Source organism: Rhinopithecus roxellana, chromosome 11 (genome assembly GCF_007565055.1).
Source record: "Rhinopithecus roxellana isolate Shanxi Qingling chromosome 11, ASM756505v1, whole genome shotgun sequence".
In the NCBI taxonomy this organism is placed as follows: domain Eukaryota; kingdom Metazoa; phylum Chordata; class Mammalia; order Primates; family Cercopithecidae; genus Rhinopithecus; species Rhinopithecus roxellana.
This window is the reverse complement of record NC_044559.1, coordinates 24,203,759-24,218,850: the sequence shown is the minus strand read 5'-3', so window position 1 is coordinate 24,218,850 and position 15,092 is coordinate 24,203,759. Positions and strand designations below refer to the sequence as shown.

At 43.5% G+C, this 15,092-nt stretch overlaps 1 protein-coding gene across 2 annotated transcripts in view; it reads left to right on the top strand.

Annotated features, from left to right (window-relative positions):
* The first annotated feature begins 2,611 nt into the window (after window positions 1-2,611).
* Window positions 2,612-15,092, top strand: part of BTRC (beta-transducin repeat containing E3 ubiquitin protein ligase) — a 202,300-nt gene continuing 189,819 nt past the window's right edge. Inside the window, exon 1 of one of the 2 annotated variants that reach the window (XM_010356124.2) lies at window positions 2,612-2,764. In XM_010356124.2, the coding sequence (XP_010354426.1) occupies window positions 2,717-2,764 (48 nt within the window). In that variant the 5' untranslated portion in view covers window positions 2,612-2,716. The remainder of the gene's footprint in view (window positions 2,765-15,092) is intronic. The other variant, XM_010356122.2, reaches the window with a different exon arrangement.

Below are 15,092 nucleotides of genomic sequence, written 5' to 3'. Positions count from 1 at the left end.
AAAAATCTGTCAGTAGTTTCGTCACACGTATCAGGATACAGTCCAAATGCCTTAACTTGGCCTATAAGCTTGAGTGAAAGTCAAGGTATTTTATAGCTGGTAAGACAAGGCCCCTGATCAGTAGAAAGCAGTCAGATGATTCTCATCTGACCAGTTTATGCCGCCTAAATAATGGCTTACCTATAGAGCCCCATACTCTTCTGCAGTCTGATCTAGGTCACTCTTCCTCTAAAGTCCCACTGACCTTGTTTTGGTTCTCAGAATCAATCACCAAAATGCAGTTACCTTTGCCTGGAATACTCTTTTCCAGTGGCTGCACCATCAACACACCTCATCTTTTAGTTTGTTTATTTATTTATGTATTTATTTATTTATTTTTTGTGACTCCATCATGTTACTGCCTTAGTCCTCTGAAAACTTCCAGCTAGTTTAGTTTTCATATGAATGCGTTTGAAGTCTTCTCCCATTTTGCACTTGTGTAGAATTTTTTTTTTTTTTTTTTTTTTGAGACGGGGACGTCGCGCTGGTCCCCGGGATGGAGTGGCAGTGGCGGATCTCCGCTCACTCCAGTCTCCTGCCCTCCAGGTTCACTATTCACAAGTCTGTCCGGATAGATCCAGTCAGGTACCAAAGACGCCTTTAACGCGACTCTAGGTAATGACAAGGCAGTCGTAGATGACAAGTCCTAGCATCTTTGAGTCATTGGTAGTCTTCTTCTTTCCCCAAGCTCTTACGTGGCCATCCGCTTTCTCGGGAGCAGATGGAGTGGTCCCTGGGTTGCAGGGCCTGTGAGTTTTTGGGGATTGTTATATACGGACTCGAACCCGCGCCGCTTTCGTGCCGGAATCTTGAATGCTGGTGCAACCATGTAGCCAGGATGGGTTCGATCTCCTGACCTGTGATCGATCGTCCTCAAGCCTCCCAAAGTGCTGGGATTACAGGCTTGAGCCACCGTGCCCGGCTCTAGAATTTTTTTTTTTAAATTCAAGAGCAAAACTTTTTATTAACTGAAAGCCTATTATGTATTAAGTATCATCCTGAGTTTTGTGGACATAGGGGCTAGGACAAGGTATCAACAGAGTGAAAGAGTAAGCGCCACGAAGAAATAATTGGGTCTGTCTTGTTCATCAATGAATCCCCTTTTCTTTTTCTTTTTGTCTAATTAATTTTATTTTTATTTCAATAGTTTTTGGGGTACAAGTGGTTTTTGGTTACACAGATTAATTGTATGGGGGTGAAGTCTGAGATTTTAGCCACCCAAGTAGTGATAAATCCCTACTTCTTGAGATGATGTCTGCACACGGTTATATGCTTACTATTTGTTGGATGACTGAATGAATAAGATGGTTTAAAATGGAGATTTTTCCTATAAGTGAAAAAGTATTTTCCTAGTTCAATTATTTTATAAATTCAGATATTTTGTACAAGGCTGTCACAATCTAACTCACTTTTTTTTTTTTAGACAGAGTCTGGCTCTGTTGCCCAGGCTGGAGTGCAGTAGCGTGATCTCGGCTCACTGCAACCTCTGCCTCCCGGGTTCAAGCAATTCTCATACCTCAGCCTGCCGAGTAGCTTGGATTACAGGCGTGTGCCACCAGGCCCGGCTAATTTTTGTAGTTTTAGTAGAGACGGGGGTTTCTCCATGTTGGCCAGGCTCGTCTCGAACTCCTGACCTCAGGTGATCCACCCGCCACGGCCTCCCAAAGTGCTGGGATTACAAGTGTCAGTCACCGTGCCTGGCCCTAGGTCACTTTTAACCGAACCCTAGAGTTTTCTCCTCCTAAGGTAGACCCAATTTACAAAATAAACCCATATTGTACCTTTTCAGGCCAAAGAAAATACTTATATGCTTTGTTTGCTGGAGGCCATTATATTACACCGTTGAAGGACTTTTGTAAGTACCTGTTTGACCCGTAGTGCAGGGCTTATATCCCACAGTTAGCAATAGCAAGCTATGCGCTTTTTGAACTCTCAACACCAAGAATTTCTTGAGCCGAGTTCTATTTGGCCCTGACTTGCTGTAGGGAAGAAAAGATTCCTTGGGAGAAGTGTGGGTGGCGATAGCTTAGGAGGACCTTGAAATTCTGCATTGGTCTGTGAGCTGCTGCCTGGTGCCCATTGGCCCAGCTACTCTGGATCGCAAAACTGCAGACGCCAGATATATGAAATTTGGGGACGTTCAGCTCCCTAAAACCACAGTTAGGCAGGCCCTAGGACCCCTGATTCTTGCCACAGTTTTTCTTAGTATTTGGGCTACAGGTAAGGCATTGGTCGCCATCTTGATAACAAATGCCAGGCAAGCCGCTACTGGCGTCGCTCGGTAACCACGGAGACACCCGTGCCCCTCCCGTTTCTCATCCTTAGAGGCTGTAAACTACAATTCCCATCAGCCAATTTCCTATTCTTAATGGCAAGTTATCTAAATCTGGCTTGTGGGCAACCGCAACGCTGCCGCAGTGAACTGTGGGAGTTGCGGTTCACCGCGTAGCGTCAGTTTTTTTCTGCGGGAAGCTCCAGAACTACAAATCCCGTGAGCCAGTGGGCTTTCGCCTGCGCACCGAGAAAGCCGATTCTCCTTGGCCCCTAAGCCTGTGCCTGAGAGGTAAGAGAGGGCGGGGGGAAGGAAGAGGAGGCGGGATCTGGGCACTGCGTTGGCTGCGGCCTGGCACCAAAGGGGCGGCCCCGGCGGAGAGCGGACCCAGTGGCCTTGGCGATTATGGACCCGGCCGAGGCGGTGCTGCAAGAGAAAGCACTCAAGTTTATGGTGAGGAGACGGTGGAGGCCGGGGAACGGCGGAGGCGCTGGCGTTGGCGGCGTCGTTGAGCTCGGGCCTGTGCCGCCCGCCCACTGCGGGACCGGGCAGCGGGACCCTGGGCCGAGGCTGGCGGCGGGGCAGCTGGAGGCAAGGGATGGGAGCTCCAGAAAGGAGGCTAGGGGTTGCGGAGCGGACCCAGGGTGGGGGCAGCAGCTCCGCCATCTTGTGGATGAGAGGCCAAGTGACAGCGGAAGCTTAATCGAGGAGGGGGCTCCAAGCGGCGCGCGGGGCCCTGGAGGGAAAGGGGCGTGGGGACTGTTACTGAAGAGCGGAGGAAGCTCTGTGGAGAAACGCCGTGAGGCCGCTGGCGGGGCCTTCCCAGTGTCAGGGTTACCGGTAAGGCCCTGGAGAGGAGGTGCATTCAGGACTGGGGAAGGGGAGCGCGGGATAGAGTGAAGACATATGGTAGGTAGAGGGGAACGGGCAGGGCTGGATGCAGATGGATTTAAGGGTGGAGGAGGGAACGCTAGGGCTGGTGAGAGGCTTATAGTTTTGTAGAATGAGGGAGGGAGGATAGCCTTTGCCTTGAGGGTGGAATCCCAGCTTGGCCAAACTACTGTTGACAAACTCTGGAAGGGAAGAGGCCTCAAGGAAGATAAGGACTGGGAATGAGGACCTAGGGCTATAATGACAGTCCCTGGGAGGGGAAAAGGGTGTTGACTGTAAGCTAGAATTACAAATGTCAGGGAGGGAGGTATATAACGCTACTTTGAAAGGAGAAGCTAAATACTATAGTAAGGAAAAGGTGATGAAAATTAAGAGGCAGATTGGTCAGGGAAACATGGGTACAGGAGATTGGGTCAAAATGAGTATCTAATAGGGTAAGCAAAACAAAATTTAAAGGTAAATTGTGGGACCGTAAAATGTGGAGGCCAGGTGCTTTGTATCATTTTCTGGGAAAGGAAAGGCCGCGGAGATGAGAGTTGCAAAGACCCATAAGAAGTGATGAGATCAGTTGAGAAATTTAGGAGATAAAAAGGTTGGAGGTAGTTAGAGGGAAGTAAGTCAGGGATAAGTCAGTATTTGTGGTTACCCGTCACTTTTAGGTTGAAGCACAGTGTGAGCAAAGATTGGATTTTGTGGGTGTGTTTAAATCCCTTGGAACATATTTCTTTAACTTTGTATCACGCTTTTCTTTTTGCTATGCTTATCTTTGGCAAACTTGTATAGTCTGATATTTGATGCTTTTAATCTGATACTTTTTGTATTTCCTAGGTGTGAAACCAGACTTTATGGTTACGACTAAAGAATGATGGAATGCATAGACTTTAAGCTTAACAGGTGGCCTTAGGGACGTTGATATTATTTGCAGTCAAGTCTTGCCTTTTCAGAAGTTACTGTGACTTGTCACTCCAAATCTTACTCCTTTGCTTAAAAAAATAGTTATTTTGTATCTTTGCCTAAAATACCATAACAAATCCAGATAAACATGGATACTAACGAAATTGAATTTTAGGCTTTAAACTGCCCCATTTATAAGAATACTTTTTTGGAAACTAATCAAATTCACTAAAACTTTATTTTGCATTAGTGTTTTCAAAAACACCTAAAGTTCAAGGGTATCGTTAAAAAAATTTCACTGAGCCTGAAGAAGGTTCTTGGATTTCTGCCCAACATTAAAATTCTAAATATGAAGAAGAGACCTTGAAATTTTACTGGACTTCAGAAGTAAGTGAAAGTTATTAGATTAAGTCAAAAAACTGTTACTGCTTATTTTTGTTTTCCTAGAGGGTTGAATCCTTTTTTTTTTCTTTTCTTTTCTTTTTTTTTTTTTGAGACGGAGTCTCTCTCTGTCGCCCAGGCTGGAGTGCAGTGGTCGGATCTCAGCTCACTGCAAGCTCCGCCTCCCGGGTTCATGCCATTCTCCTGCCTCAGCCTCCTGAGTAGCTGGGACTACAGGTGCCCGCCACCTCGCCCGGCTAGTTTTTTGTATTTTTTAGTAGAGACGGGGTTTCACCGTGTTAGCCAGGATGGTCTCGATCTCCTGACCTCGTGATCCACCCGTCTCGGCCTCCCAGAGTGCTGGAATTACAGGCTTGAGCCACCGCGCCCGGCCTTTTTTTTTTTTTTTCTTTTGAGACGGAGTCTCGCTCCATCGCCCAGGCTGGAGTGCAGTGGTGCAGCCTCCGCCTCCTGGGTTCAAGCGAGTCTCCTGCCTCAGCCTCCTGAGTAGCTAGAACTACAGGTGCAGGCCACCACACCCGTCTAATTTTTAGTAGAGACGGGGTTTCACCATGTTGGCCAGGATGGTCTCATTTCCTGACCTTGTGATCCGCCCACTTTGGCCTCCCAAAGTGGTGAGATTTCAGATGTGAGCTGCAGCGCCCAGCAGAGGGTTGACTCAATCCTAATCCTGACGCTTGTGTCAGATTTATGGAATAATGTGATTTACAGATCATAAAGAGACATGAGATCATCCTTTTTACTCTCGGTTAGACTTCAGCCTAGTAACATTCTCAGCTACTTAATCTGTGCTTTGTACCAGTGAGTTATGTTTTGATAATGGCCTCCTGGTTGAGTTAAAGTGGACTTGGAGATGACCATGTAGTAGTTGCAGCTTTTAGGGCACCACACATTACTAATCTTGAATTAGTTTCCATAGGGAGAAGCCAATTTTTTCTTTTAATTTTAGTTACTTTCATTATTGACCTTACCTGCTGTTTTGGCTGCTGTTTGAGAGAAGGTCAACTAGAATAGGGTCACCAGAATGACACCTTAATAAAAGAAACAGAATGGAGAGTTTGAAATTGGGTATTCTCTTTCAGTGCAGTAACAGTCTTATGAATCTGAGTAAGTCACAACTTCCTTTTGGTGCCATTTACCCTGCTATAACGTGTCGGTTTATTCAGAGTCAATTTTAAGAAAGGAATATATTGGCGGGGCACGGTGGCTCATGCTTGTAATTCCCGCACTTTGGGAGGCTGAGGCGGGTGGAACACGAAGTCGGGAGATCGAGACCATCCTGGGCAACATGGTGAAACCCCATCTCTACTAAAAATACAAAAATTAGCCGGGTGTGGTGGTGCGCACCTGTAGTTCCAGCTACTTGGGAGGCTGAGGCAGGAGAATCACTTGAATCCAGGAGGCAGAGGTTGCAGTGAGCTGAGATCGTGCCATTGCACTCCAGCCTGGGCAACAGAGCGAGACTCTGTCTCCAAAAAAAAAAAAAGAAGATATTTGAGCTGGCATCAAATAATGAGTGCACAGTACACATGGAAGAACTATCCTTTTAATCAAACGCACATTTTTGTTACTATCTGGCTTTGTTCTGGTCTTAACCTTTCCCTTAATTATGAATCACTAATGACAACTTTTATACAGATACAGATGTCATGATTTAAACAAATGTAAAATTAGTTTAAAATGACAAAATGAAATGGATACTCTCACAAATTTGCTCATTGCTATACTAATGTGCCTTGATAAATAATTTTACAATAAAATCCTATTAGTAAGACTGCTGATTCAGAGATGACCATAATTCACCCATGATCGAGACTTAAAGCTTATCTTAAATAGTTTAAGCAGAATGTTTAACTTTTAAAAACAAATAAATGGTATTGAAAGCAACCGTTTACATTAACTTATGTGCTAATGTCTCTCATTCAGCTTTAGCAGGTTCTCAAGGACCTTTCTTAGTACTTTTTTGGTTAACAAAAGTATAAACGGAAACTTGAAGAGAGCCTAAGAAGAGAAATGAAAATGATTAAGGGAATATAGGCCCCCAAACACACACACACCCGTGCGCTTGCACGCACATTTAAGATAGGGGGTGGAAAGACATACTGAGGAGGAATTTGAACTTTATTTTTGTTTTCACCTTTGAGACAGGGTTTTGCTATGTTGCCCAGGCTAGAGTGCAGTCACAGCTTGCTGCAGCCTCAAACTCCCAGGCTCACGTGATCCTCCTGCCTTTGCCTCTCAAGTGGCTACAGGCACACGCCACTTTGCTGGCTGTTTTTCTTTTTTCTTTTTTCTTTTTGTAGAGAATGAGGGTCTCCCTTTGTTGACAGGGTTGGTTTTGAACTCCTGAGCTCAAGGGATCCTCCTGCCTTGGCCTCCCAGTTTGGGATTACAGGCGTGAGCTACCTTGCTGAGCCATGTTTATTTTTAAAAACAGGATAAATATATTCTTGTCCAGCCAATCCCAGAATCAAGTAGAGTAGCTTGAAATGGATGAAATAATTTTAGAATGTGTATAAGTTTTATTTGTAGAGGTGATAAGTGAAACAGTATAAAGGGTAAATATTTGCTGTTTAATAAACCACCTCAAAACTTAGGTTAAAAAAAAGATTTATTTTTCCCCTCAAGTCTGATGGTTTTTCTGCTTCACTTGGTATTGGCTGAGGTGTGGGCGTGGTTGGAATGTTCAGAGTGGCCGCATTCACATGGCTAGCCACTGGTTGAAAGTTCAGCTGGGCCTAAAGACCTTCAGTTCTCCTCTATATGGGCCTTTCTCTACGTGGCTGCTTGAATTTCCTTAAAGTGTGGTGGCAAGGTTCTAAGAAAGGACATTCCAGGCGACAGGAAGTAGAGACTGCCAGTCTTCTAAATCCTAGATTTGGAAGTCCAGGAATGTCACTGTGGGTCAAAGCCAGTCAAGGCCGACTACAGAGGAAGGAGAAATAATCTCTACTTATTGATAGGAAGGGTGGCATGCATAAACAGGGAAGGGGGAATTGCTGGGGGCCACCTTTTGAGACTTGCTACCATAGGTGCTATGCTAGTTGGATGTTCAGGCTAAAAATAAAAATAGTATCAGCCAAGTTTGTGGGTCATAATGCTAGGAATGTTTAGGAGGCATCTCTTTTTTTGAGGTTAACTTTGGAAGGCACTGACATGATCTCCTGCATGACTTCCCTTAATGATGTCATTGTAGACATAATACTGGGTGAATTAATGTGATTCAGTAAGCTTGCTTAATTACTTCAAAAACCATAGGTATCTAAACACAGATTACATTTTAAAATGAATTGTGAGATGTTTTACTGTAATGGAATTTTCTTTACATCAGTGAAATTGATTACCAGGTGGTGGGATGAACATCTGAAACCAGTTCTTAGTTTAAGTTGTCAGAGTTTGTGTGTATACTTTACCTATTCCCAGTTTAAATTCGCTTTCAAACAGTTTCTTTTATGGGTACTCTTATAGGTATTAGGGTATGAAATTAGTGGTAATTCTTTTTGCTAATTTTCTTTTTTTTTTTGTCTGAGATACCCTGAGTTTCACTCTGTTGCCCAGACTGGAGTGCGGTGGCACAATTTGGGCTCACTGCAACATCTGTCTCCCGGGTTCAAGTGATTTGCCTATCTCAGCCTCCCAAGTAGCTGGAATTACAGGCGTGCGCCACCTCACCTGGCTAATTTTGTTGTTGTTGTTTTTGTTTTTAGATGGAGTTTCGCTCTTGTTGTCCAGGCTGGAGTGCAATGGTGCCATCTCAGCTCACTGTAACCTCCGCCTCCAAGGTTCAAGTGATTCTCCTTCCTCAGCCTCCCCTGTAGCTGGGATTGCAGGCATGCACCACCACGCCCAGCTAATTTTGTATTTTTGGTAGAGACAGGGTTTTTCCATGTTGGTCAGACTGGTCTCAAACTCCTGACCTCAGGTGATCCACCCGCCTCGGCCTCCGAAAGTGCTGAGATTACAGGCGTGAGCTGCCGTGTCCGGCCTCTTTTTGCTAATTTTGTAAATTTATGTTTATAGTAGATTTTCGTAAATTATCAAAAGTGAATTATTAAATGTGGAGTAAAACTCCTACTTTGAGTAGTTTTAGAAATTATTTATTGCTAAATTAGAAAATAAACTTTGAAAAGAGATCTCTTTTTTTTTTTTTTTTTTTTGAGGCGGAGTCTCGCTCTGTCGCCCGGACTGGAGTGCAATGGCCAGATCTCAGCTCACTGCAAGCTCCGCCTCCCGGGTTTACGCCATTCTCCTGCCTCAGCCTCCCGAGTAGCTGGGACTACAGGCGCCCGCCACCTCGCCAGGCTAGTTTTTGTATTTTTGGTAGAGACGGGGTTTCACCGTGTTAGCCAGGATGGTCTCGATCTCCTGACCTCGTGATCCGCCCGTCTCGGCCTCCCAAAGTGCTGGGATTACAGGCTTGAGCCACCGCGCCCGGCGAGATCTCTTTTTTTTAAAAAAAACTTTTAATTGAGACAGAGTCTCACTCTGTCACCCAGGCTGGAGTACAGTGGTGCAATCTCGGCTCACTGCAGCCTTTGCCTCCTGTTTTCAAGCAATTCTTGTGCCTCAGCCTCCTAGGTAGCTGGGACTACAGGCATGCGCCATCATGCCCAACTAAGTTTTGTGTTTTTAGTAGAGACGGGGTTTCACCGTGTTGCCAAGGCTGGTCTTGAACTCCTGACCTCAGGTGATCTGCCCACCTCAGCCTCCCAAAGTGATGGGATTATAGGCGTGTCACTATGCCTGGCCTAGAGATGGGATCTTTTTTTTTTTTTTTTTTTTTTTTTTGAGATGGAGTCTTGCCCTGTCACCCAGGCTAGAGTGCAATGGCACAATGTCAACTCACTGCAACCTCCGCTTCCCGGGTTCAGGCGATTCTCCTGTCTCAGCCTCCCAAGTAGCTGGGATTACAGGCACCTGCCATCATGCCTGGCTAATTTTTGTATTTTTGTAGACGGGGTTTCACCATGTTGGCCAGGCTATTCTTGAACTCCTGACCTCAGGTGATCCGCCTGCCTTGGCCTCCCAAAGTGCTGGGATTACAGGCATTAGCTACTGTGTCTGGCCTCTAGAGATGGGATCTTGCTTGCTCTGTTGCTCAGGGTGGCCTTGAATTCAGGCTGGAGTTAAGTGATCTTTCTGCCTCGTCCTCTCCAGTAGCTGGGACTACCGGTGCGTGCCACCACTCGCAACTTAAAATATTTTTTAAATCTCACCTACATTCTAGCGTGTATTTTATTTTATTAGGGCGCAGCTCTGCCATCAATAGGTTGAGCTCACTGCAGCCTAAAACTCCTGGGCTGAAGCAATGCTCCTACCTCAGCCTCCTAAGTAGCTGGGACTACAGGTTTGTGCCACCACACCTGGGTAATTTTTTATTTTTTTTTGTAGAGATGGAGTCTTGCTGTGTTGCCCAGGCTGGTCTGGAACTCCTGGCCTCACGTGATTCTCCTGCGTCAGCCTTCCAAATTGCTAGGATTAGAGGCTTGAGCCACCATACCCAGCTCTAGCAATTTTTTTTTTTTGAGAAGGAGTCTCAATCTGTTGCCCAAGCTGGAGTGCAGTGGCGTGATCTCGGTTCCCTACAACCTCCGCCTCCTGGGTTCAAACAGTTCTCCTGCCTCAGCCTCCCGAATAGCTGGGATTGCAGGCATGTGCCACCATGCCCGGCTAATTTTTTGTATTTTTAGTAGAGACAGGGTTTCACCGTGTTAGCCAGGATGGTCTCAATCTCCTGACCTTGTGATCCACCCGCCTCGGCCTCCGTAAGTGCTGGGATTACAGGCGTGAGCCACTGCGCCTGGCCAGCAATATTTTAATTTAGCACAGAAGTCCTTTCTAAATGTGTATAGTGAGAATCCATTGAGGATGAAATAGAAAATATTTACCAAAGTTTAACAACTTAATAAAAATAAAACTTTCTTTTTCCTTAATAAATCAATCTCAGCATTCTAAAATAGGCAATGGAGCGGGGGAGAAATCTCTATGGGAAGGGTCCACTGGATCTTAACAGTTTCAACTAGTGTTCCACAATATTTACGCTGTACTTGGGGAGAATTTCTGAATAATTAGAATAGACTGAGGCTTATTCCTTTTAGTTTCCCATAGCCTGATTGAGATAGATCTGTAAGATCAGCTGTAACATTGTACAGAAGGCTTAGAGATAACCAAGTGAAAAAGATAACTGAGATTACTGTTGAACTAAGAATATGATTGTTCTCTGAGACACTACCTGCTAGTTCCTGGATTACCTTTATATGTGGCCAAGGTGGGGATTGGGAAGCAAGGGAGCAAAAGCCCCAGAGCTAAGGGAGAGAGAATTTCTGCCTGCCTAAGATGAACCTTTTGAGTTGGATTTTTTTTTTTTCCCCCTGAGATGGAGTCTCCCTCTGTCGCCAGGCTGGAGTGCAGTGGTACAATCTCGGCTCCCTGTAACCTCCGACTCCCTGGTTTAAATGATTTTCCTGCCTTAGCCTTTGAGTAGCTGGGATTACAGGCACGCGCCACCACACCCAGCTAATTTTTGTGTTTTTAGTAGGGATGGGGTTTCACCATGTTGGTCAGGCTGGTCTCGAACTCCCGACCTTAGGTGATCCTCCTGCCTCTGCCTCCCAAAGTGCTGGGATTATAGGTGTGAGCCACCGTGGCCAGCCAGAAGAAATTTTTTGTATTTTTGTTAATACAGTCAGCCACGAATAGCTAACAGCTATTACAGTTGGCCCCTCATATTCGTGGGTTCTATATCCACTAACCATTGATTGAAAATATTCAGAGAAAGAGACAATAAACAATAAACAATAGAAGTGGGAATTAAAAACAATACAGTATAACAACTACTTATATAACATTTACATTATATTAAGTATTATATGTAACCTAGAGATGATTTAAAATATATGGGAGAATGTGTGTAAGTTATGTGCCATTTAATATAACGCACTATAAGAGATTTGTGAGTATCTGTGAATTTTGGTATCCTGTGGGGAGGATCCCGAAACCAGTTCCCTGCAGCTACGGAGGTTTGACTATATTTATTTAGCATTTACTATTTGCTGTTCTAAATATACTGTTCTAAGCTCTCTATATATTATTTCATTTAGTCCTCCCAATAATCCTGTGAGGTGGAATCGGTATTGTTATTATCCCCATTTTTCATTAAGGAAAATTATTCCAGAGAGGTTAAGTAACTTGCTCAAAGTCATGCTAGCAGGTATCCTGAGATTAAATCCAGGCAATCTGACTTGAGAGCCTTACTTAGGTACGGTATACTTCCTCTTTGAAGAGCAGGAAAACTGTGGGATATGGTGGCATGTTTCCTTAATATCTGTTAAGGCACACTTTGGTAAATGCTAAAATAGAAGCACAAAGTGCTATAGAATTTAAGGGAGGGGAAGTTCGTTTTTTTGTTTTGCTGTGTTTTGAGATGGAGTCTCACTCTGTCACCCAGACTGGAGTGCAGTGGCGCAATCTCGACTCACTGCAATCTCCACCTCCCGGGTTCAAGCATTTCTCCTGCCTCAGCCTCCTGAGTAGCTGGGACTACAGGTGTGCCGCCACGCCTGGCTAAGTTTTGTATTTTTTAGTAGAGACAGGGTTTCACCGTATTGGCCAGGCTGGTCTTGAACTCCTCACCTCGTGATCCGCCTACCTCGGCCTCCCAAAGTGGTGGGATTACAGGTGTGAGCCACTGCGCCCGGCTGGGAAGTTTGTTTTAACCGAAGAGCTCTTTAGCAGCTTTGTAGAAGAAAGCTTCATATTAGATCTTGATGAATAGATAGATTTTGACAGATGTCTCTCTGAGGTAAGCAGTCAAGTGGTGTGGCCAGAGTGGAAGATTTACTGTCTGGGTTTACATATAGGTTTCCTGATTAAATTACCGAAAAAGTGCAGTAAAACTTTACTGTTTTCATAGTATCATATCAGTTAGCTATTGGCGTTTAGAATCACAAAATACCAGCGTCTTACAACAATAGGTATTTATTCTCTTGAAATTGTGAGTTTGTTGGGTAGTGGATGATCTTAAACTTGGCTTACTCAAAGTCAAAAGCCCAAAGTCAAGTAGGGCAGGGAGTAACTTGCACAATACTACAATGACAGTAATCTACTGCATTGATCTAGTACAGTTGATTTAGAGACGAATGGTAAGATGCTTATTATGACAACTATTGTGCTTTCTTCTCTCTGCTCTCCATTGTTGGCACTGTCCTGATAGTACTTTTTCATATTGGTTGCTGAATAATACCTGTTGACTGGATGCTCCTAGAATCACAATGTAATACAGCAGATTTCTTCTCTTCATGTTATATAGAAAAAAAGCATAAAGAAATAATCAGAATCTTGACTATTCCACAGTCATGCCCTGAGAAGTTCAGCAATACCACAGTGCTATTCTTCTGTCTTTGGGACTGATAAGCTTGATGTCACTGGAATGGCATTTGTAATAGAATTTGAACTATAACAGAGTTTGTATCAAGGTCATACATGATAACCCAACAACTCCCTTGTTAGCAGTTTTAAGAGCTTTTCCATCTCTTCACTGCAGCTAAACTTAAGGTTGCAAAGATCTGGTGCTAATATATTTAGATGTCTGGAAAACTTTCATGCTTTCGCTGAAAAGTCATAGAGACAGATATCCAGGAATTATAGCATGTGGGTAAATATTTTTGTAGCACAGATTCATAAATCCTTGTATATATATCAAACTGTTAACGAGGTTATTTGTGACTTGCTGGTTTGTGGGTAATATTTCAAAATATTTAATGGTATTCTGAAAATATACTAGTAAATACACAGAAAAGCATTACTTAGGTGATATTTCTTTTCTTTAATGCTTTTTTACTTTAAAAATTATTTTTATTTTTATTTTTATTTTTTTTGAGACTGAGTTTCGCTCTTGGTGCCCAGGCTGGAGTACAATGGCGTGATCTTGGGTCACCACAACTTCCTTCTCCTGGGTTCAAGTGATTCTCCTGCCTTAGCCTCCTGAGTAGCTGGGATTACAGGCATGCACCACCACACCCAGCTAATTTTGTAGTTTTAGTAGAGACGGGGTTTTTCCATGTTGGTCAGGCTAGTCTCAAACTCCTGATCTCAGGTGATCCGCCTGCCTCACCCTCCCAAAGTGCTGGGATTACTGGCGTGAGCCACCGCGTCTGGCCCTTTTAAAAAATTTTTTGAGACAGTCTCACTCACTCTGTCACCCAGGCTGGGTGATAGTTCTTTTTTTTAATTCTTTTTCTTTTTTTCTTTAAAATTTTTTTTGTTTTTATTTTTTTTGAGACGGAATTTCGCTCTCGTTGCCCAGGCTGGATACAGTGGTACAATCTCAGCTCACTGCAACCTCTGCCTTCCAGGTTCAAGTGATTCTTCTGCCTCAGCTTCCCGAGTAGTTGGGACTACAGGTGTGCGTCACCACACCTGGCTAATTTTTGTATTTTTATTAGAGATGGAGTTTCACCATGTTGGCCAGGCTGGTCTCATACTCCTGACCTCAAGTGATCCACCTGTCTTGGCCTCCCAAAGTGCTGGGATTACAGGTGTGAGCCACCATGCTCAGCCTTCTTTTTTTTTAAATTCTTTAATGTTTTATAGATTTTCTACAGTGAATATATATCATAATCTTAAAAAGTAAAATTTAGTATATTGAGTATATGCATTTATAATGCAAAATGATCACGGACTACATTGTAGCAAGTGTACTGGCCAGTGGGCTGACAGTGGCTGCTTGAACAGACTCCTCACCCTGAGCTCTAGTTTTCTTAAGCAGAAAATGGGCTATTGTTAATTTTACCTACTTAAAAAGGGTCTCTCTCTGTTTTTCCTTTCAGTTCATGTTAAATTCTAAATTGCCATGTATAAGTAAGGGGTTAATTGTCATTTTACACCATGAAACCCCTTTATGTATTCAAGGTTTTCATAGGAAATTTAGGATTGTATGATCCTAAATTGTGCTGGAGTACCACATTTTCTGTTAAGTAGTACTTGGCAATAAAGTATAGGAAAAAAAATCAGTGGGTTGACAAAGAGAGGTCATGATAGTGTACCTGTAATGTAATTTGATAAAAAATGTGAGCATGAACTGATTGCAAAGCATTGTTACATATAGGGGAAGACATTATGGGGGAATAGGGGGGTGAAGATACAAAGTTGAATAAAACTTCTCTAGAGTTTCACAATCTAATGAGATAGGCATTTATAAATATCTCTTAAGGCACACTTTGTTAAGTGCTAAAATAGTGGCACAAAGTACTATAGAATTTAAGAGAGGAAATAGAAAAAGTAAATTGAGTTAAAGGAAGGAGAAATTAGTTTTAACTGGAGAGATTTTTAGAAGCTTTATAGAAGAAAGTTTTGTATTGGACCTTGAGGAATAGGTAGATTTTGACAGACTTGTGTCTGAGGTGGGCAGTTCCAAGAATAGGAAGTAACTTGGGGTAAAGGCCAGGAGATCAGAAGTTGGGCAGGTGCAGTGAGTTATAGGTGGGTAGATAGGTATTATTTGAGCATAGCAGATAAGAAGGAAAATATAAATTGGAGGCTCAGGGAGTTTGGACTTAATCTAGTTTTATATATACATATACATATACATATATAT